The sequence below is a fragment of the Danio rerio genome, chromosome 16, assembly GCF_049306965.1.
Source record: "Danio rerio strain Tuebingen ecotype United States chromosome 16, GRCz12tu, whole genome shotgun sequence".
In the NCBI taxonomy this organism is placed as follows: domain Eukaryota; kingdom Metazoa; phylum Chordata; class Actinopteri; order Cypriniformes; family Danionidae; genus Danio; species Danio rerio.
The window spans coordinates 8,596,162-8,621,250 of record NC_133191.1 but is presented as its reverse complement, the minus strand read 5'-3'; the positions used below and the strand labels follow the sequence as shown (position 1 = coordinate 8,621,250).

At 37.0% G+C, this 25,089-nt stretch overlaps 1 protein-coding gene across 1 annotated transcript; it reads left to right on the top strand.

Annotated features, from left to right (window-relative positions):
* The first annotated feature begins 759 nt into the window (after window positions 1-759).
* entpd3 (ectonucleoside triphosphate diphosphohydrolase 3) lies at window positions 760-23,472 on the top strand. The gene is given in 10 exon segments (NM_001083581.1): window positions 760-811; window positions 3,175-3,297; window positions 4,382-4,499; window positions 7,384-7,543; window positions 12,747-12,906; window positions 13,400-13,627; window positions 15,628-15,900; window positions 20,094-20,204; window positions 20,351-20,485; window positions 22,770-23,472. Coding segments are annotated over 9 exon segments (1,494 nt in total). The 5' UTR covers window positions 760-811; window positions 3,175-3,180; the 3' UTR covers window positions 22,962-23,472.
* The last annotated feature ends 1,617 nt before the right edge of the window (window positions 23,473-25,089 follow it).

The following is a 25,089-nucleotide window of genomic DNA, read 5'->3' as shown; positions in this document are numbered from 1 at the left end:
ACACGGCATATCATAAAGTGTGAATCATCTCAGACTGGTTTCTTGAACATGTCAATGAGTTCACTCACATGGCCTCCGCATTCACCTGTTCTCAACCCAATTGAGCACCTTTGGGATGTGGTGCAGATTCGCATCATGGATGTGCAGCCGACAAATCTGCAGCAACTGTACGATGCTATCATGTCAATATGGACCACAATCTAAACAATATTTCCATATTACCTTGCTGAATTTTTTATTTTGTAATATCTGTGAATTTAAAATTACGGTTAACATACATTCAATTTAGGGACAGAAATACAATTTGTATTCTGAAAATGAACACACTTCTTTTGCTTTTGGAATGATGTGAGAGCAAATAAAAACAAAAAAAAATTCTATTAAAATATTTTTAATAAAGGTAAACTTAGTTGTAAAAATAGGTGGGGGGGTTGTCTACTCGCAATTCTTCATTATGTAAAAATAAATATAAAACAGAGAAAGTATTAGATTTTTTAAAAAATGTTTAAAAGGCTCATGATCTTTTTTTCTTATTAACATCTATCCAAAAGGGTGGAGATTCTAATGAACATTAATAGAGAGGTCCGGCATCTCGGGAGTGACAGACAAACCCCTCCCATTCTGTCTGCCTTTTCACACACAAATGTATGCACACACACACACACACACACACACACACACACACACTCACACACACACAGACACACACGCATCCAAACACAGTTACACATTCAGTCTTGCACGTCTTGACAGCATGATCAATAAGGAGTCCCAGTCTTCAGACCACCTTACAGTAGCCTCACGCAGAGGGGTAAGCAAATATACATGTTATCAGCGTTTTAATAATGGCATGACTGCATGAATGTGTTTTGAATGTGATATTTGGTTGCAATATCAGTGCATGTAAGAGAGGATGGAACAAGTGAGGATTTCAATAGACTGTATTTTAACATATTAAATGATGTGAGGTGTCCTGACCAAATATCTAAAAAAAAAAATGGCAATTTTATTACATATTATTTAAGACGTTATTATACATATTTTAAAAAATATCAGGTGTTAAATGTCAACATCAACATCAGGTGCTTCGAATGAACATATAGAAGCTGTATTGATACTATCCCTCAATCTTTGAGTTCAAACTGCTAACCAAATAAGAAGCTATAATATATGTAATGGTAAGAGGATATGAAAGTAAATACATGTGCATTTTTGCCATCATGTAATGCACAAATACAAAAGTACTGAGTGTACTTTTAAAGGAGATAACAATCCAGTGATTGACAGAGCCCCTGTGGGCTTGACAGTTTCAGGATTTCTTCTTCAAACATTGCAAAAGTATGTTATAACAAGTATTGTGGATGATTTTTTTAAGCAAGTACCGGGAATGATTTCTCAAGAAAATAATTTTAAAAAGCATATTTTTCTCTAATGGTTCTTGACATCAACAAATAACCTTTTTAATATATATATATATATATATATATATATATATATATATATATATATATATATATATATATATATATATATATATATATATATATATATGTATGTATAAAATGTTTCATCAGTTAATATACTGTACATAGTATGAATTAATATGAATTAGATCATCTATTAAAGTACTAAAAAGGAACAATACTGTTTTAATTTACCATGATCTTTTATGTGAAGCTGCTTTGACACAATCTACATTGTAAAAGTGCTATACAAAAAAAGCTGAATTGAATTGAAATACTACTTAATATGATCTAATTCTAAGTGTAACTAAATATTGCATCAAAGTACATTAAGGAAATTCTCCCCAAAATAATTTATTATTCCTCACATGGTTTAAATCTTTATGAAAATGAAATGCTTTGTTTGGTTGGACATAAAAGAAGATAATTTGAAAAATGCTGGTTGTTCTATTGAGTTCTGTTGTAGGAAAACACTATGTAAGTGAAACACATTTTTGTTTAGTTTTCTTTGAACCAGTGAAAAGTGAGAAAATGATGACAGGTTTTTAGTTTTGGGGGAAGTATGATTTTGATATTTAAAGTTTTATTACTTTTTACCCCACTATTACAAACAAAATCTTTCAGGATCTTGTGTCGGGTATGATTCTTTAGAGAAAAACTAAACTTTACTCCAGTTTATGTGCAGGCTATCCACGAGGTCTTAAAAAGTCTTAAAATGTCTTAAAACGGCCTTAAAAAGTCCTAAATTTACTAACATATTGTGTGTTGTCTTAAATCTTTTTTGAACAGGTCTTATTTTGGTAACACTTTATTTTCATGGTCCATTTGAGTATTAGACTGTCTACTTAATATCTGTTGATACTGCCCCTTCAACAGACATTTAACTGACTATAAGTAACTTTGCAAGTACACGTCAACTTACACTAATCCTAACCCCAACCTAACAGTCAACTCATAATCTAATAAGAATTAGTTGGCATGTAGGTGCAATGTCAATTAATTCAACAAACCATCAAAATAAAGCTACCAAATCTGGCCAACACCCATACAATCACGAACAATCCATCTCAATAAAACATTTAACTTTTTATTGTGTATTTAAATATTTTTTTCACTCTATTTACCATATTGGTTAAGTTCTTTTTCATACAATAACACTTTTTGAAAAGTTTTCCATGTATTTACTGCTAAGGAAGCTGATCTGGACAAACTGTTGTGCATACATTTAGTTTATTAGAGTTTTTAAAACCTTTAAACCCTTTTTTGATTTTAATAAATGTTATGTTGAAACACAGTGTATGTACACAACTAGACCTTGCTTGTTTTGACACAATACTTAAAATGTTTTCCTCAGAATTAGCTAACCTATTTATTTTTTTAATTATTAAATTAGTATTATTGTATTATTAAATGTATTAAATTATATTTAAAAACTTTGGGTAAATAAAAATATTTTTTAACTGGGCCATTAAAAACAAAAGCGTTTAGCCCTGTATGACTTTCAAATTTCATTCATAATGGTCTTAAAAATGTCTTTAAAAATATTTTTTTATTGATTTTATTGAAAAAAAAAAAGTGTTTTTATTGATTTCTTTTTTAATTAAATTGGAAATACATTTAATCCATGTTTCATTTACAAATCAGAACCTTTAGTTTAAGGGTTTTGCATGGGAATCTCATTTGACACATTTGTTTATATCCTTGTCTGTAGGTAAGGATGGCAAAAGTGGCTGTTGTTTTGGCCGCCGCCTTTATGCTGGCCAGCATAGCAGTCATCATTTCAATAGCAGTTGTACAGACCCAAAAGAAGACTTATGTTTCCCGTGGACTAAAGGTAATGTAATAAAATCTGAGCATGCAGTTCAAGTGCGAACCTGTCAAACTGACCTACAAATTGAGTCTCCTTCAGGGTGTGTGAAATGATGAGACATAAAAGCTTAATGGTTGTAAACCGGTGATATAACACATTTAGGAATGGTATTTGCTTAATTAGGGGATGCAGTGGCGCAGTAGGTAGTGCTGTCGCCTCACAGCAAGAAGATCGCTAGTTCGATCCTCCGCTCAGTTGGAGTTTCTGTGTGGAGTTTGCATGTTCTCCCTGCATTAACGTGGGTTTTCTCCGGGTGATCCGGTTTCCCCCACAGTCCAAAGACATGTGGTACAGGTGAATTGGCTTGGCTAAATTGTCCGTAGTGTATGTGTGTGTGTGAAATTGTGTGTTTGGAAGTTTCCTAGAGATGGGTTGCTGCTGGAAGGGCATCTGCTGCGTAAAAATGTGCTGGATAAGTTGGCGGTTCATTCCGCTGTGGCGACCAAGGATTAATAAAGGAACCAAGCCGACAAGAAAATGAATGAATGAATGAGTTATAATAAGACTTCTTTACTAATTACACATGAATAAGTTGTTTGGTTTCTGATTATGTAACATTTTCTATTATATCCTGAAAACCATCAAGCATATGGTCCACTATTCATTTACAAATGAATGACAGGTACAATTCTTTATTCAGTACCCTACTTTAAACGAAAGCAAACACCGTTTTTTTTATTAACACAGAACGGAAACCTTTTCACGAACACACGCAAAACTTTCAATGGATAATCACCACTGATGGAGTTATCCAATTCATTCAACGCTGATTCTTCTGATGAGTCATGAAGCTAATCCTTGATTTTTTTTCCAAACGGAAGAATGTGCTTTTGTTTTGTTTCTTCCAAAAAAGAGCTTCAGGCAATTAGACGTGTCTGTTCTTGAGTGCTCATGATTTAGACCATGGCAAATGTCTATTCATCAATGTATTTCGTGAATAGTGCAAATGAATAAGGTCTTTATGGTCTTGCCAGCTTTGGAAGTTTCCTTAACATGGTTACTGTAATGGTGTCATTCTTCACTTCTGTCGCTCTCTTCTTTTCTCCAGTATGGTATTGTTTTGGATGCAGGCTCTTCCCGGACTACTGTGTATCTCTATGAATGGCCTGCAGAGAAAGAAAACAACACGGGGGTTGTGAGTCAGACCACAAAGTGTCTAGTTAAAGGTATAAGCCAACCTCAAACTATAAAGTTTTGTATGCATAAAGGTGAAGGGTTTTTGGTTTTTACACTCTCAAAAAGCTTTCACTGAGGCATTGCCCTTTCAGAAGGTACCCTTTTATATACAAAAGTTTTAGTACAAAAGTGAAAGGAGTTACGCCCCAGTAGCATTTTTTTTTTTTTTTGTAGTTTAATGTATAGTAATTAAAACCTTTAAGATATTAATATTAATTTCATAAAATATATCAAATTTAGTTTTAGCACATTAAATGTTGTTTTTTTCCCCTCAGTATTTACCAAATCTATTCCACATAATTATTTAGGCAGTTAATTGAATTCATGTTCAGTTTAAAATATGTTATACACAACCCCAAATCAGAAAAGGCTGGGAGAGTAAGGAAAACAAATGTAAATCAAAGGCGGCAACACCATGGCTCCAAAAATACAAATTTATTAAATTAAAAAGGCTGACACAGAGCGTGTAACGTTTCGAGAGCCACCGGTTCTTCATCAGACAATAGAGAATGTGTGGTGCATTTTGAAGTGCAAAATGCAACAACAAAGATATTGTACTGTTGCCCACCTTAAGATTTGTTTGTTGGAAGAATGGGACAAAATTACACCTGGGGTCCGTTCTTCGTACCTCGCTTAAATGATCTAAGATGATTTGGCAGATCCTGGATCTTTTAATCTTGATAACTGATCTCTCGCTAATTTGGTTCTTCAAACGAGTTTGCGAATCAGATTAGAATGTCTGGATAAACTGATCTGAGATCGCTGAAGGACAGATCTATCGATCCTCGAAATCATGATCAGCAATGCAACGATTGGCTGATGGCACAGCAGCGTAATGACATCATCTGATTAATATTCAATTATCCATGTGAGCAAAATTACATCAAATTAGCAGTAAACGGCTTGTTAAATATGACACGCAATAACCTTCCACATTTGTTGTGAGCTGCAATTTCCACTTTCATGTGTCAAGTGTATTCATCATGTATTTCAATGCAAATCAATGTATTTAGTTCCACATTTAGAAAATATTTTCTTTGTCATAGTAGCCGTTTTTAAATCGGTGTAAAGAATAACTGGTTGTTTACAAAAGCATTTTCATATTGGTAAAGGCGTCTGCAACTTTTGTGAAGCATCAAATCACCAGCATATAAACTTTCAAGTTTATGACTGCATAAATGCATTATTGCTTTAAAAAGTCACATATTGTGCATTTTTATTATACACAATTTGTACTAAAGCGATCTAAAAAGTTCATATCAATAAGTTTTCTCTTTGCACCACCAGGTGGCAGTTGTACTTTCATTTCGAGGGTGCAGATTGCATGTTTAATTAATATGTATAACTTAATTTATTTTATTAATGACTATAACTTTATATATATAGTTTAAAAAATATGTACCATTTTCCCAAGTGTATATAACTACTACTGTAAGAAAATATTAGAATTCGGAACATACTTTCTGTATTATCTTTGCTTGAACTGAGCCGATCTAATCCTATGATTTGAACCTGCTCCCGATCAGGTTTGACCTAGCAGAACTGTTGCTATGACAACAACTCTCGGATCAGCTTTGAAGAACGAAACGATCCTGGATCGTGTCAAATCGTCAACATCCAAATCCAGCTAATTGAGTAATCCACGTACGAAGAACAGACCCCTGAAACACTTCATCACTTGGTGTATCCTAAGTCCTAAAACATCGTTTAAGTGTTGGGAAAAGGAATGTGTTGCAAGAACCGAAATTGGAATACATGTTTATTTTGAAGAAGAAAAAAATATCACTAGAAACACATTTAATATTGTTTGTTGTATTGTTTGAAATTATTATATACAAATTATTATTTTTGTTAAGTTTGCATACAAATTTCTCACATTAGTGTCACATTTTGCATGCAATAAAATATCTTACAAGTATTTTTATTGAAATAGTTTTGAAAATAAAAATCCATCCACTGAAGTTTTGCTCCAACACTGATCAAACACACCTGAACAAGCTAATCAGTGTCTTCAAGATCACTGGAAATCCATAGGCAGGTGTGTTTGATTAGGGTTTGGGCTAAACTCTACAGGATACCGGCCCTCTAGGACCAAATATGCCATCCCTGAATTAGTGCCTACTAATTGACTGCCCATGTATAGGTAACTGTGTGTGTCGTAAATTTTTTAAGATTTAAAAAATATTTAATATTTATTTATTTGTTAATTTCTAACAAAATACACAAATAAATTATTAGGATTGGCTATTAGTAGACTATTAGACACAATGTTTTATCATACTATTTAAGATGATTATATTGATAAAAGGCGACACGTGGCTGAGTGGGTTGCACGATTGCCAAGACATGTGGTATAGGTGAATTGGGTATGCTAAAATTGACTGTGTGTGTGTGTGAATGAGTGTGTATGGATGTTTCCTGGTGCTGGGTTGCAGCTGGAAGGGCATCCGCTGCGTAAAACGTATGCTGGATAAGTTGGCAGTTCATTCCACTGTGGTGACCCCAGATTAATTAAGGGATTAAGCCGAAAAAAAACTAATGAATGATTATTATTATATATTTTTATACATGTTGCTCAATATAGGCTATTTGTTAATATATAATAATATAACTGAATATACAATGAATATACAAGAGAATGTATGTTCTCTATACAAATCTATTATCAAACACAGATGTCAAACTCAGCTCCTGGAGGGCCGCAGCGCTGCACAGTTTAGTCCCCACCCTAATTAAACACAACTGATAAAAGTGAATCCTTTAGGCTTGTTTGAAACGCACAGGTAAGTGTGTTGAAGCAGGGTTAAAACTAAACTTTGCAGGGCAGCAACCCTGAATTTGACGCCCCAGTTATAAAACATGTGTGTTTTCCAGGTCCTGGAATTTCAGATCTTGGTTTAGATGGGGATCAAGACCAAAAGACATGGAACAGCTTAAAAGAGTGCATGAAAAATATGACTGAGGCCATTCCTTCCCATCAGCACAACTCGACCCCTGTCTTCCTTGGGGCAACAGCAGGAATGAGGCTCCTACAGTAAGGCAGTTTTCATATCGGTAGATCATTTGATTTGTTCTGAAAAAGGGAAAGAAAACTGTTATTAGGCTTACATATAATCTTTGTCCAGTTGAGTTTCACAAGGCAATATTTCTAAACCGACCAAAACTTATCAACATTTATCAACCCTATTCTCACTGATCAGAAAAACCTGTTTATTGTTTGTTCCAGAATTCTGTTCACATCAGTCATTCATTAGAGTAGAAGAATAGAGAAATCACAATCCCTCTGAGCAACAAATCACTCCAGGGGCCTCATGTGCGAAGACTTGCGTGGAAATCATACTAAAACATTGCGTACGCACAAAGCTGTAAATGTGCGTACGCAGAAAAAATTCAAATGTATGAAACACTGCGTACGCCAAATCTCACTCATATTCTTTTGTACATCCGAATGAACGTGAAACTGAGCGCAACATGCACGAGCACAAAACCCCTCCCTGCCTCCTCCCCCGTATGAATATGCTAATGACTACTTTGGCAAAACCAAACGAAAAAGCAATGGCAAAAGCAAGCAAAAAGAGAAACTTTGAACAGAATGTGAAATGGAGGTGCTGCTTTCGGAGGTAGACCGGAGAAAAGCGGTGTTATTTGCAAGTTTGTCCTCCGGAATTAACAACAAAAGAAAAAAATAGAGTGGGAGAGTTTAGCTGATGTGGTTAACACAGTTGGGTCTGAACATCGCACTGAGTGGATTAAAAAAGAAATAGTGTGATTTATAGGTGTAAAATGTTGCAGTACCCTCAACAGTCTCAGTTGTCCAGCTTGTAAGACGCATGTCAATATGTTTTGACACGTCCGAGCATGAACTCGGTTCAAATCCAGCGTCTGATGAACTCATTTTCTTTTTTCCCCGCTACATATCAGATTTTGCCTATACACTCTTCATCATGAGGAAGACAAGTAGGAATCATCAATAAGTTTGTGCATCATATTTTATTTGCACATTTATTGAATGGAAATATTTCTGTACACATGCAAATTCATCTTCAGATTGTGTCTTTATAGCAATGTGCGTGCAGTAGATAGCTTAGACTACACTGGGAAAACAGGCGACTGCTGCAAATTGCGCTTTAATGTTTGGCTGGTCAAATGTATGGTATGGAAACCTTATATACCTGCTAAATGAACCTGTCTCATACAGCTGCCATTGCAAGGCTCAGACACTTTGTAGAGAGGAATTTAACACAACTGCCTCTAGGAGTCGCCAATGGAAATAAAACAGACACGCACAAAAAATGTGCGTACGCCAGCCATAAAGCTGGCGTGGAGCTGCGCACATTCCCACGTTGAGTTCATTGTTAGTAAATCCAAACGTGAGAGATTCTGAGCGTGAAACCTGGTGTACGCAAAGTTTTTGTGCATACGCAGCGTTGATACATGAGGCCCCAGGTGTATTGAGGCTTTTAATGTGTCTGTCATATATACATATACATATATATACAGTATATTGCACTCAACAGTTTGATAGGCAGAGCTATAAACAGAAAGTGTTGGTGCTATAGCATTTTCAGAACAGGAACAGTATGTCCATTGGCAGAAACAAGTTATAGGAGTTGTGGGATTTTTGTATGGGAGATAAGCACACAAGGTCAGTCCTTGAGGGGTCTCATACGTTCCATGCATGCATGCACGTTCACTGTAAGAATTTTAACATCGGCAAGCTCTAATCTCGCATGGCTCTCTGTAAAAGAGTTTAGAGGCAGACTCCTGCAGGGTCATGTCACCAGAGGCAGATTGATGATGGGAATGCAGGTCAAGTACAAGTACAACTTGAAGTGCCTCTTGGGTTTTACTGATCCAGGAGGTTGCCTCTGGAAAACTTCAAGAACTATACGTTCTATGGCATTTGACCACAATGCAGGTACAGATGTCTCCTGCTCATGTGGAATTGATTCTTACTGCCATCAAATACTATGTCAGGACCTAAAGCCGGTAGCGATAAGGGGCGAGGAGCAGCATGGCACGTCTTTGCCAGGGTGGGCATAGAGGAGAGTTTAAATCTAGTCAACTTTATGGTAATGAGCTATGATGCAGTTCGGCGGCAAGCAATCAGAATGTAGATGTCCACCGCCTGAGAGAAGTCCAGATCAAAGTAGTGAATTTTGATGCTCTCGCCGCCAGAGCTGAAAGCAGACAGCATTATCACCAGGGCGGCCAGAGCGTCCTTTGACGCTCTCAACACTTTCAGTGTGAACGCACAGTTAGGTCTTAAAGCAGGGGTCACCAATCTTGGTCCTGGAGGGCCAGAATCCCTGCAGGGTTTACCTCCAACTTGCCTCAACATACCTGCCTGGGTGTTTCAAGTATACCTAGTAAGACCTTGATTAGCTTGTTCAGGTGCATTTGATTAGGGTTGGAGCTAAAATCTGCAGTACACCGGCCCTTTAGGAACAAGTTTGGTGACCACTGTCTTAAAGGGTTAATTCACTCAAACAATACTCTCCCTGATTTTGTTCCTATCCCCTGAGACCTTCATTCATTTTTGGAACACAAATTAAGATATTTTAGATTAATTCTGAGAGTTCCCTCATTGTCCATAGACAGCAGCAACCCTGAGACATTTAAAGTGCAGAAAATGAACCAATCAGAACATACATGTGACTCAACTGTTATCATGTGGTTCAACTGTTTTCATAAAAAGCTATTCCAAGGGCACTTTTGTGTGCCCATGAAAAAAAAATCATAAAATCAACTTTGTGTCCCTATATTGTATGCATCATATTAGTGTCAGAAACGTTTGGGTCCATCTGCAGTGCATTAGAGTCAGAGTCATACAAGTGTCATACTCAGCACAGGCAGAAAGGGTCAGGGCAGGCAGCAAACATTCAAAGTTCATAAACAGGCAGTGGTTGAGGCAAGCAGCAAACAATCAAAAACGGAAGTACAGTCTAAGAGTTGGGGTAGGCAGCGAATAATCCAAAAACAGAAATGTAGTCCAAGAGTCTAAGAAAGGAAGCAGATACAGTATATAAACAATGGAAAACACTCAGAAATAATAGCAGAAATGGCAAGTCAAGACACATTGATCAAGGGAAAGGAGTGGATATTTATAAGGGTGTAAAGTAACATCAGCTGAAAGCAATTAGTCTCAGGCGTAAGGGATTATAGGGGATGAAGTCCTACTTGTGTTTGTTTGAACTTCGGGCAATTGTTCTCTCCGATAATGCATGAGCAGAGTATTCGTTTACAACAGTGTTACAGTTTACAATTTTGATTTATTGTTTTTTTTTTTTTTTGTGCACAAAATGATTACAACTGATTACATTTTATGATTTCAATTGAACCACTGAAGCCATCTGGTGTGTTTTGACAAGACAATGACAACTCCTTTTCTGAATGTTGAATGTCTTGGGACTGTTGTTGTCTGTGAAGGATGAATGAGCTTTCGGATTTCATCTAAAGTATCTTCATTTGTTTCTAAAGATAAATGAAAGTTTCAGAAGTTTGGATAGGGGTAAACAGAATTGTAATTTTTGGGTGAACTAAACCTTTAAAGTGTTAGAATCCAATAGTCTCCACATGAGGCCATTTCAGCCAAGATGAAAAAGCTGTCATTCTGCTTATCATCCTTCCAAGGTTCCAGTGCTACGTGCCATTCTACTTTTGAAGAAGCAATGTTTTTTCTATCGGGTCCGGGCTCTAGAGATGTGACACCTAAGACACCTTAAACTCATTTCCTAGAGGCCCGCAGCTCTGCACAGTTCTTACACCGCCATTCACACGGGGTGTCAGCGTCAACGCTTCCAATTCACTTTAAATGGGTGACGTCAGGCATTGCCGAACTGCATTGTGAATCCGTTGGCGCCGCTTCAGAGGCGTTGCTCGCTGCAGAAGTTGGAACTTGCTCAACTTTTAAGCGCCGATGGAACCGTCAGCCAATCAGATCGCTGTATGCAAATACACCAACTAGACAGTGGCCTATTGCTGACTGAATTTCATTGGCTGATGCAGCTGTGACGATTGCGTTAGCCCCAACTTCAGACATGCCTTCAGTCAAGCTTTGACGCTGAAGCCCCGTGTGAATGGGACGTTAACATTAGTTAAACACACTTGATCAAACTGAGTCATTCAGGCTTGTTTGAAACCTACAGGTATGTGTGTTGAAGCAGGGTTGGAACTTAACTGTGCAGGACTGCAGTCCTCCAGGAACTGAGTTTGACACCCTTGCCTTAAGATGTCCACAGATGGTTGAGTCAATATTGCAGAGTATAGCAGAGTGCCACTTTCCATTCAGAGATCTTTTATTTCAAGTGTGGCAGATGATCTTTCAACCCTGGATGCAATTTTGGAATCTTTAGTTTGGTCCCCTGAGTTGAAACTGTCCTGCGTTTCAAACTTTCTTCCACAAGAAATTGTAGGCTCTTAAATTGCATTGCCACTTGAACCCATTTAACTGTTCTATTAGTACAGTACTTTAGTTCCTTCAAGATTAACTCTCAACTCAGACATTCACGGGAAAGTAGGTGACATGCACGTCTTGTCAACAACCCTCTTCTTAGACTTTGTTAATTAGTTCAGCTTATCCTGCACAAATCAAATCTGACTCCAGGCTTTTTCTTTCTCTGGTCAGCCATTTGTTTCTTCCATGTACACTTGTAAGATGCTATCACCCTTTCCTATGTAGAGCCTGGAATGGCTGGTATAGGAATGTTGAACCTCCTAAAGCTTTTGCTATAGGGAATCACCCATAGTTAAACTTTTTTGGGCTGTGGTTAGCTGGTCATCTGCACACGCTCTTTGGGTTCTAGATTTTAAGCCTAGTTTTTCAGTGTTGATTTGAGGTTTGGCCACACTTACTCTATTCTGTTTTTGCCTGTGAGTTGCTTGGCCTTGTTGGGCAGTCACTTTATTATAGATGTGGTGATGTTGGTATTAATGTTCGATGTGGCTTCAACACCAGCAGTGAAGTTGCACTTCGAAAGGGAATAAATCCGGTTATATATGTTACTCAGTTCCTTGAAACAAAGGACAAGATGTGGCAACGCATTGGCTCTTCAGACAACTAGAACTGAACATTCATTTGGTGTGCTTTGCCAAAGTAAAATGTTTTCAATTTATGGTTTTAGTTAACTATAACAAAAATGTGGTCTCAAGGTGTTATTAAAAGGGAGTATGTATAAAAATATATTTTTGACAATTAACCTTACACTATATATCTTTGCCAAATCCTTTTTATACAGTATGACAAATGAAGGGAGATCCAATGATGTCCTGACACAAATGAAGAACTACCTTAGCTCTCTTCCTTTCAAATTCCAAAATGCTTCCATCATTTCTGGACAAGAAGAAGGCCTTTATGGCTGGATCACTGTCAACTACCTGAAAGGAAACTTCTTAGAGGTCAGTTTCTTGGCATGCTTTTTGTTTTATTCTTAATTCTTTTGATTTACCTGCTTTTCTCAGATATTCTCTCATTACAGTTTCATGTGAAAATAAAAATATATAAGTAGCTAACTTGCTAGGTTTCAAGTTTATTCACATCCTATAGTGCAGCAGTGGCCAACCCTGTTCCTGGAGAGCCACCTTCCTGCAGATTTCAGTTGCAACCCGTATCAAACACACCTGCCTGTAATTATCACGTGGGGTTCAGGTCTTAATTAATTGGTTCAGGTGTGTTTGATATGAGTAGCAACTGAAATCTGCAGGAAGGTGGATCTCCAGGAACAGGGCTGGTCACCCCTGCTATAGTGTTAGCCTTTAGAACGGTTGTATTAAATTAATGGTATGATGGTTTCATTGCACAACAGTAAGTGATATGATTTAATCTAAACCAGTAGTGGATAACAGAGCTTAACTGAACTTTTACAATTTTAAACTTTAATCTGTTTTCTAGAAAAATCTTTGGAATGCCTGGGTACATCCTCATGGGGCTAAGACAGTTGGGTCATTGGATTTGGGGGGAGCGTCAACGCAGATTGCCTTTGCTACTTCTGATGATGCTAAAGGCGAAGATATCATTAAAGTTTCACTCTACGGCTATGAATACAACATCTATACACACAGCTTCCTCTGCTATGGGAAGAATGAAGCTGAGAAGAGAGTTTTGGCCAAACTTGCAAAGGTAGAGTATGCTCTTGTCAAAGTGAAACTGATCAAAATCACAATATGAACGAAGCATATAAGTAGTAATGGGTTGAGCTAAGTAGTTAGTCTTAATTAATAAGATAATCTATTTGCAATTAGTTTAAAGAGGTACATGTTTTAAACTGCATCCCCGGGTTATGAAAAAAAAAACACAAATAAATACATAAAATGCATACATGCGAATAAATATAATAATTAAGAAATAATTTTAACCATAAATGTGTTTTATTTAAGATACCATAAGTGTACCATTTTATACCCATATTATCTACTGTGCTTTTAATTAAAAATTCTATGTTTTTTTTTTTACTTTTTTTTTGCTACCATCAGTAATTATACAAAGACATTGATCACAAAATTGCATAAAACCTTTTAAGAAAATCCATTATTGCTGATACTGGGAGATGCAGTTAAACCCATATTAATGCTTTACATTTCCCTGAAAACTGCATGTCAATACTTTTAAAGTGGAAATTTGAAGGGAAGCTGAAATAAAGGGAAATAGGAGGTACCTTGGGCAGGTAAATGTATCTTGATGTATACGCTCTACTACAACTTTATTAGGTACACCTGTTCAACTGCTCGCTAAGGCGAATTTCTAATTAGCCAATTACATGGCAGCAACACAATGCATTTAGGCATGTAGACTTGGTCAAACGATCTGCTGCAGTTCAAACCGAGCTTCACAATGGGGAAGAAAGGTGATTTAAGTGACTTTGAACATGGCATGATTGTTGGTGCCAGATGGGCTGGTCTGAGTATTTTAGAAACTGCTGATTTACTGGCACAATCATCTCTAGGATTTACAGTGAATGATCAGAAAGAAAGAAAATTTCCAGTGAGTGTCAGTTCTGTGGGCGCAAATGCCTTGTTGATGCCAGATGTCAGTGGAGAATGGCCAGACTGGTTTGAACTGATAGAAAGGCAACAGTACCTCAAATAACCACTTATTCTCTGACAATATCTCTGAACACACAACATGTCCAACCTTGAGTCAGATGGGCTACAGCAGCAGAAGACCACACTGGGTGCCGCTCCTGTCAGCACAGAAGAGGAAGCTGAGCCTACAATTCACACAGGCTCACCAAAATTGGACAATAGAAGATTGGAAAAATGTTGCCTGGTCTGATGAGTCTTGATTTCTGCCGCAACATTTAGATGGTGGGGTCAGAATTTGGCATCAACAACATGAAAGCATGGATTCATCAACGGTTCATGTTGGTGGTGGTGGTGGTGGTGTAATGTTGTGGGGGATACTTTCCTGGCACACTTTGGGGCCATTAGTAACAATTGAGCATCGTGTCTGCTACAGCCTACCTAAGTATTGTTGCTGACCATGTCCATTCCTTTATGACCACAGTGGATCCATCTTCTGATGGTTACTTCCAGCAAAATAACGTGCTATGATATAAAGCTTGAATCATCTCAGACTGGTTTCTTGAACATGACAATGAGTTTACTGTACTCAAATGGCCTCCACAGTTAGCAGACCTTAATCCAATAATGCACCTTTGGTATGTGGTGGAACGGGAGATTCACATCATGGATGTGCAGCTGTCAAATCTGCAGCAACTGTGTGATTATCTTGTAATTTATCACTGTGTGATTATCTTGTGCTATCTTGTCAATATGGACCAAAATCTCTGAGGAACATTTCCAGTCCCTTGTTGAACCAAAACAGTACTAGTAAGGTGTACCTATATAATAGTGTGAATTTTACATCAAAGTGTGACCAACATATTAATAAATATTGTATTTTTTCATTAGCATCTTTAGTTACAACCAATTTTAACAGCATAAAATTGTTTTTTGTGTTACTGAAATATACTTAACACGAAGGGGAAAATATGGCCAAGTCTTTTGCTAATGGAAAACATATTTAATCTATTTATTTTATGTATTTAATCTAGAGTGACTGTCTAAAACTCTGCAATGTCCATTTTCATGACTGCCTCTCTCGAATGTGTTTATTTTCAGGAACCCATCAACTGGGCTAATGTGAAGCACCCCTGTTTTCCTACTGGCTACAATACCTCCATACCTGCAGAGGAGATTTTTGGCAGTGAATGTACAAAGAACAATGTCCCTTCAAGATATGACCCAAAGCGTTCAATTACTTTCTTTGGACAGAGCAACCCTGAACAGTGCAAAGCCTTGGTCAGGAGTATCTTTGACCTCACATCCTGCCAGGGAACAGAAAACTGCTCCTTTGATGGAGTTTATCAACCTCCGCTAAATGGAGACTTCACAGTAGGCATTTCTATCTTTCTATCTTTCTTATCTGTATAAGCAAAAATCATAATCAATAGTCATTCTAAACTTGTATGTTGTTATTTGTTTATTTTTGTCCTGAACAAAAATGAAACGAGAAATAAAAGTATAAAGATGCTTTAGAAAAGTAAACAGTTTGATGGGTAAATTCCAATGGCAAATTTGCATAAGAGAGCAATTCCAAAACAGCACAGATGGGCGCACAAATTAAAGATCAAAGGCGCAACATCTCATTTACATGTCCACCAACTCAATAATTTCAGTGCAAATTACTTTATTAGAGGCAAATGTGTAACGGTAAAAATGGAAAACAGTTCTACCTTATACCCCACGCTCTCTGATCTCTTCAAGACAACATTTAAGACATGTTCTCTTTAAGGTGTTAAGTAAGTAATAGCACTAACACCTGTAATTTGAGGAGCTCAAATGTTAGCAAATCATGTTATGCGATTTATTTAAATACTCTCCTCCCATATATGTCTGACCGGGAAGCTCCAATTAATGGATGTTCAGTAAGGTCATGCTTAAAAATAGCAGAGCTTAATAGTTATTCTTCATTGTGTGTGTTTATTAAATACTAACAGTATTGTTATAATACCAAAAAGACACTTTGTGTTGGCGCAAGCTGTTGATAAATCTGGCCCCAAATCTTCTCAAGCTACAAGTGTGAGTGCATTTTTTTACTAACTTCTAAATTAACTTATTCTAAATTAACAACGCATCTCTTGGCAATTCGTAACTTTTTTGATTTAGTGGCTAATTCGTATGAATTTGTACGATCTAATTTGTACAATTGAGTATGGTTTGCTCATCACCCAATGACGGTTGGGGTTAGGGGTGGGGTTGGGTGCCACGCCTCCTTTTTAAAAATCGTACATTTTGGATTGACTGAACTCGTACAAATTCTTACGAATTAGCCACTAAACGGACAAAACGTAAAATAATTACGCTTCCTCGGGGGATCAGGCTGAAATGACATCTTTCTCATAAATCTCTCATAATGCTCTCAAATTAAATATAGCATCCGGGAGTATCCAAACTTTGTCTTTGAGGGCTGCTGTCCTGTAATGCTGTGTTCACACCAGATGCGGAGCGTGTGAATAAATCACACTATTCACACGCTCCTGATTGGTTAACTCAGCACGAATGTGTGAATGATGTTGAGGTCGCGCACGTTCTGATGAGCGGTGTTGTCGCGTGCGTTCTGATCAGCGTTGTTGTCGCGCGCGTATTGTCAAGCGAGGGGGGGGGGGCTCGTACTCAAGATCGGTGTTGTTGCGCGCCTACTGAAGGGCGGTAGGGGGTATAGGGGGTGTCGCGGGGTCACTTTTGATCATTTTGGAAGGGCACTTTCTATCCAAGACTAAAAAGGGCATGTGCACTGCACAGGTTGAGCCCTATGTGTGCACCTGCCTGTGTAAATTACTCGCGGTTGATACTTCATTTACATCTGGTGTGAACAGCATAAAACTTAAGCATAGTGGAAACAGCTGATTAGTCACTTGGGTGTAATGTTCACTAAATTGTGTTTATCTGGCAAATGCATTTCGATTTCTCATTATTCAAATAAACCCTTTTTCATCTAAAACCATATTAAAGGGTCAAGAAATCCTAGTATATAAGAAGTACGAGAATTGGAGAATGGTGGACTTTGTCCTTTATCAGTAGAGTTCGTTCACATTTAGACACATCACCCTTCTGCTGTGTTCACGTACAGTAAGTCCTCCAGATTACCAGCAGGGCTAATGGTTAAAATAGGCAAGGCAAGAGACCTTCTGCACTGAGTCTGCATTCAGACCCGAGGATCTAATGTGACAATAGGATCGTAACTGTACTGTGCATTCACACTGTGGCCATATTCATCACACGAAATGACACTGTAAAAACTAATTCCTGATCACCAGACTTTTCTGATAGGATATTCCAGTGTCTTTGAGTGTGAAATGTGAAAGTATGTTGTGAGACTACTATACAAGAGTTATTATTATGGATTGTAGATAGCGAAATTTATCGTTTTTTTTTTTTTTTTTTTAATCGTTTTTTTTTTTTTTTTTTTTTTTTTTTAAGCATGATGGTAAAACACGAACACAGTTATGAATGTATAAAACACAAATACTAAATTCTGGGTCTCCTTACTTTCGTGTGCTGCCATGCTGTCGATGTAGTTAGTATATTTTTGGAAATTTTCATACCACATTGTTTCGAGCTGTCCTGAATAATCTCAGTTTCAAGGGCTATCTTAGACCTATGCCTTCAAGCTAAGGAGAATTGGGACACCCCTACCACTTCACGTGAATGTAAAGGGGAAGGGCTAAGAAGAAGAATTAATCTGAAGCTGCTTTGACAATCTATATTTTAATTGCGCTATGCGAATAAAGATGAATTGAATTGAATTCAATTGGGATTGGGCCTTAATATTACATTTAACAGCAAATTCACTCCCAACTCACCTCAAAACTTCAGTCAATGTTTGAAATAAATACTTCTGTGAGATTGTGTGTTTAATAGTCATGGTGCAAATTAATGAAAACAGTTAAATCCTCCAAGCAGCTATTGGCTTGTTTCCACTGACTGGGACAGTATGGTACGGTTCGGGTCGGTACGGGTCACCTTTATCAGGCTTGCGTTTCCTCTACCAAGGGTACCCTATTGGTGGGCGTGGTGTATGACAAAGTTTCTGTCGATGTCATTTTCGCTCGAGAAAATGTCTACAATAAAGCTGCACAGGTCGCTCACATATCATATGAAAAGCACCTCTCACAAAGCAGATGCTTTACACACTTAAATACTTGTGTATAAATGTTTGTTACTAACTTTTCTATGAACAGGAGTTGATTATAACTGCAGATCAATGACGGTGCGAAATAGCCTACTGTAACGTCTATAATTATATTAAATAAATAAATGAACATATATGGACACATACAGACCCTTACAGTCTCCGATATGTTACCAACTACAGAAGAACTACACAAAGCAGACATTTCGTCGTTAATTAGGTTCAAAACAACACAAAGTATAGCCTACAGTCAGTGAAAACCTCTCATCTGTGTCTGTAATCTTCAGCAGCACATGAAGCCTCTGTTAAAGAGTCATTCCATCATTCCCAGTTCACATTAGTCCAAAAGTGATAATAAAGATTAAAACAAGGCAGTTTGTTCACGTTTGCTGAAGAAATAACGTGATACTTGGCATTTCATTTTTTTCCGCGCTCCACTCTCGCGTTTGTCCTTTTCTTTCTGAATGTGTCACTCGCGTTTGTCAGCATCTCACAGGATCGGGTTTCCAAAGCTTGTCAATAATCAAGTGCATGTTATTATTATCAGATCAAGAAGTTTGTTAATTCAGATAGAGATGTGCGGCGAGCGCAAGAAAGAAAGCGAAACCACTCAGGCTTCAGACTGGCTCGTTAAAAACTACGCGGCACAGGGTGAATCCGCTCTTCTCCATGGCTTTGTGGCTGTTTATCATGACGACGACAGGGTTTGTTTGCAGGATCGACCATGGCTGCATATGTATTTATAATTCCGCTGTAATCTCTCGCTGTGTATTTCAAACATGGCGGGTCCTTTGTTTACATTCTGGCTTGTTGAGTCTGTGAATGACGTATCTCTGTAAACTAATAGCGTTCAGCTGCGCGTGTAGCTCCACCTATTGGGACCCTTTCTGCAGTTTGGGACCCTTTCGAAAGGGTCCCGAAAAAGTGGTAAGGTTTGGTTCGGTACGCCTTTTGACAGTGGAAACGGCCATAAAAGCGTACCAAACCGTACCGTACCGTACTACTCAGTGGAAACGGGCTATTAGTTTACAGCCAGGAGACCTCCAAGTGGAAGGGATTACACTGTAATGTAATTTTTGGAGCTGGCTCTGACTTCCGTTTATGTCCTTCTTAAATCATCTCCTCTGATCTGTCTCTTCTTAGTTGCATATTTGCAGTTTCTGTGCAAGAGCACCCTCTGGGCTTTGGACGAAATTTACTCTGATCACAGAGCCGTGTTTTTGTCACAAGATGTGCATGAGAATCACAGCTTTTGCTGAATCATGATCTCCATTTCATTTTAATTAATCATACAGCCCTAATGAATACCCAGGTAGTGTGACCAGAAGTTGTTTGGTGGACTGTTTCTTTCAGCAGAATCTATTAAACCCAATTATTTTTTTGTTTGTTTTAGGCCTATGCGGGGTTCTACTGGACTGCTTTGGCTTTAAAAGTGAATGGTTCCAATAGCATGGAGAAATTTAACACAAACATGAAGCTCTTCTGCTCAAACGATTGGAAAAATGTGAGTACTGCAGGAAAATGACTAGGGGGGTAGACTGTTATGATCCTTTGATTAATGTGTGATTGATGTATGAAATCAATAAATCTGCCTTTTAATGTCTCCCACCTTTTCCAACCACCAACACCACTGCCCTCTCGGCTCCTTAGCTCAAGCAGAACTATGAGAACAAAGACAGTCATCTCAAGTCCTTCTGCTACTCTGCAAATTACGTGCACACTATTCTTGCTGATGGTTACAAATTCAACACAGACAACTGGGAAAATCTCGAGTTTAGCAAAGAGGTAAGTTATTTCATGCTTATGGTGGAATTTATAAGGAATTGAATTGTAATATGGTCTGGTTTACAGATCTCATCATTGGAATTTCTTTAGAAGCTCTATGCATGTGTATATTAAGTTGCTACGTTCATTTAGCTCTGATATGTTAATACAGTTTCATTGAGTCAAAGCTTTGAGTTGGACAAAACAACTGGAAATACTACTGTGGCTGAGAGAGCTGCAATTTAAGAAAGCACATGCAATTACAAAAAACACCAACAAATAAAAAAACGATCTTCATCAATTTGACCGTACACGTGTTTCAAATTGGTCACAACACAAACAACTGAAGAAACGTGCAGCAAATTTTGTTTACAAAACACAGCGGAACCAGGGGACCCAAAAACATGATGGACACTGTTGATATATGGATGTGTTATTATCATAGATAGGTGTTGTTATGGTTTATTATGTCGTGTAATCAGGATATTAAAATAAACTAAAAACAAATCACCTTTCAAAGTAGAGATCTGCGCGGGACTAAATTTTGAATCCCGCTCTCACCCGCACCCGCCAGGTTTTAGCCCGAACCCGAGCGCTCCCGCTTATATTAAGCACTTGTTGTCCCGCTGCCCGACCCGCCCCGTTTTCTATCCGCCGCGCCCGATCCCGCTTAAGAGCGGGGGGAGAACAAAACCGAAAATCACCCAGTTATACAGTCCAGACAGCCTATAACAAGCTGTCTGTATAAACACACACACGCACAGCACCAAGCACACACACACACACAGACAAAGCTTTCTCTCTCTCATTCGCGCGCGCGCGCCCACTAACACACACTCATAAGCACCAAGCACACACACAGGCAAAGCTCTCTCTCTCTCATTCACACTTACGAATACATACACACACACACACACACACACACACACACACACACACACACACACACACACTGCAACAAACAAGCTAAACACAGCATCGCGCTATTTCATTTACACGCATACATACGCGTGCTCACTTGGGAGTCGGGAGCGATATTGCTAGACAGCCCGCTCCCGTCCCAAATTAACCCGTTACCGACCGCTCCCGTGATTTATTCGGAAATTTGTACCCGCGCCGTAGAAATCTGGTCGGGTCCTGCGGCACCCGCGGGACAGCCGCGGGAATGCAGACCTCTATTTCAAAGTTCACCAATCACTTCACCAAACAACTGTCACAGCACAATAATACATCCATATCTCAGCAGGGTCCGTCATGTTTTTGGGACCCCTGGAAACATTTCCGTTGTGTTACTTGGATATTTGCAAGTCTTGTGACCAATTTGCTGCGCATTTCATCAGTTGTTTGTGTTGTGACCGATTTGCTGCGCGTTTCTTCAGTTGTTGGTGTTGGACTCATTGTTACTTTATTTAGTAATTGCATGTGCTTTCTTGATTTGCAGCGCGTTAACCTCTCTCAGCCACAGTGCAATACAATGCTTTGGTTTCAGTACAAGTTAAGCTCAATCACCATCATTTCAATGAATGAATGATTGATTGATTGATTGATTGATTGATATTATTTTTAATGATTTTTATAACTTGAAAATGAGAAATGAGACAGCTATCATTTTGAAAACAATTGCCCTATTAAAGAACTGTTTTGGTTTCATTACAAGTTAAGCTCAATCACCATCATTTCAATAATTGATTGATTGATTGATTGATTGATTGATTGATTGATTGATTGATTGATTGATTGATTGATTGATGTGTTGTCATTGTGCTTAATTATATTTATAACTTAAAAATGAGAAATGAGCCAAATTTATCAATTGTACAAAATCATTTATAATTAATTATGCCACAGATATTGACCTTTTATTTTTGAAAATTGGTCTTGGCATCATTTAAAACAATTTTCTGTCAAATGTTTGCTTGTTTTGACACATTGTTTATGTTGCTAAGAAATAACTAAAATAATCTGCCAGTGATGTATCAAAATAATCTTATGTCAAAAGGAAAAACAAGAATATTTTGCTTACCCCATTGGCAGATTAATTTGCTTGTTTTAGGAAAAACCTTACCTAATATTGGCATATAATTTCTGGAAAACAAGACAGTATAGTTTGCTTACCTAGAAAATGCTTCTTTATTTAAGAATTTTTAGATATTTGTGTAATTGTCTTAAAAAGATCTTATAAAAAGTCTTAAATTTGACATGGTAAAACCTGCAGAAACCCTCCATGACCCTCAATGTCAAAAATCTGCCAATAGCAAACTAGTTTGATCCAAAACTCTTGCTGCGTCTCTTTTGTGTTCCATAGGTAAATAATACCAGTATAGCCTGGTCCCTGGGCTATATGCTTGCACTTTCCAACATGATCCCAGCCGAAGGGAAAATCATCAAGCTACCCATAAACAATGTTCTCTTCACTGGCCTCCTCCTGCTGTTTTCTGTGTTGACTATTATCACCCTCACATACCTCGTCATTGCACTGGTGCGCTACTGTTATTGAGGTTTTATCTGTCCCGAGTTCTCCTCTGTAGAACTAGTGTCCCACTTAGGGAAGTTTAGTAAAACCAGGAAAGACACACCGATTTGTCAGTGTAGATGGTTCTGCCGGAAATGGATTTTAGTTTTGAGACCTGAAGATCTTGAAAGTGTTGAGATTAAAAAGACACCTGATGTTAATTCCAAACCTGTACAAATCTGTATTAAAATGACATTTTGTACAAAAGAGAGTGCACTGGTATTTCGAGATTAGAAATACAGTGGCAAATTCTTGTACCGTGGATCTGAACGAGGAGACTGAAAACACAGTAAAGGTTTTAGTATATATATAGAGTAAATGTATCTATACTATTGTCATGGCAATCTGATTATTGTATGTAATGTTTGTCTTATTCAATTGCATCATGTTTATGTACATCTTACGCATATATTTCTGCATGTGCTATTTGGCACACATTGTTTTTGGATGAAAATATGTCATAGTACTATAAATAAATAAATGTTATGGTTGCTAATTAAGAGTGCTGTGAAGTTTGATTATTATAGGATAATGAATTATCCTAGGCTGAGGGTGTCAAACTGAGGTACTTGACCCAACAAGGGAGGGTTGGGGAAAATTCTGAAGAATAGATTTTTAAAAAAGAAAAAAAAATCTAAATAATAATTAAAATAAACTCACTTAATATAAACAAATTACTATATAAGAAATAAACTTCTATAGTAAGACACTTCTATACAGCTTAAAGTGACATTTAAAGGCTTAATTAGGTTAATTAGTTTAACCAGGCAGGTTAGGGTAATTGGGTAAGTTATTGTATAACGATGGTTTGTTCTGTAGACTTTCGAAAAAAAAAAAAGAAAATCTTAGAGGGGCTCATAATTTTGTCCTTAATATGGTGTTTAAAAAATTTAAAACCAAAACAAAACAAATAGGTCTTTCTCCAGAAGAAAAAATATTATCAGACATACTGTGAAATTTTTCTTGCTCTATTAAACAAAATTTGAGAAATATTTAAAAATAAAATGAATAAAAAATGTCTGGATTAATATTTCTGACTTCAACTGTATATCAAAAATCAATTTTTGATTAGTAATATGTATTGCTAAGAACATAAGTTGGAAGTTTGTAAGATTAATTTTCGCAATATTTAGATTTTTGTTGAACACAGATTCCAGATTTTTCAATAGTTTTTTGTAAATATTTTTATAAAAATTATACTTACGAGTGTTTTTGTTGTTAAGGGTTACATATGTATTGTTCATGGGTTGTTGGCATGACGTTGCATGAAAAAATGACAATTTGTTTTAGTATTTTTGTCATTTAAAATGCAGTAAAAGGTTAAATATTTCATGTCTTCCATCACTGTAAAAGATTCCCTTATGTTATTGAGTTGTTTATACATTTCCAATTATTAGGAAATACATTTTTACAATTTTATTTTAGTAAATGCAATCATTTTATTCATTCATTTGTTTCTAGAAATATAGAACTTGATGTCCTCTGGTGTGACACTAAGTGCTAATTTGGGCAATTCCACAGAATTCCACAGAAAAGGACCAAGATCATGTGACTAAAGCCCTTGTAAAGCCCATGATGTGCAAAAAAAAAAAAAAGTCTCCGAATGTTTTTGGAACTACTATAAAATTAAGTTTGCTGCTATATATATATATATATATATATATATATATATATATATATATATATATATATATATATATATATATATATATATTCTTTTTTTTCCCATAAGTTCTTATTAAATAAATATATACTGTATGAAGTTGTCCAACAATGAAGATAAATTGCCCTCACACTATCTGTAAATTATTAGCAGTATATGGTTCCTTTTCTAAAACATGAGAATTCAACTTCATGAATATTACAAAATCTTACAAACAGGCTATTTTTACTGCTATTTGTCAACTACCCACATATATGCACAGTTAATCTAACCCCATGTTTCCATATATAATTATTTACTAATTATTTTCATCTTTAGTCAAAAACATAGCTTATGTTAATGTTCATTGTTTAGACTTTTTTGGCTTTTAGAACCTGCACACATTTCACAAGGATTTTATTCTCTCTCTCACTTATTTTGCTTTCTTAGTATTTATTTGGTCGTTCTATA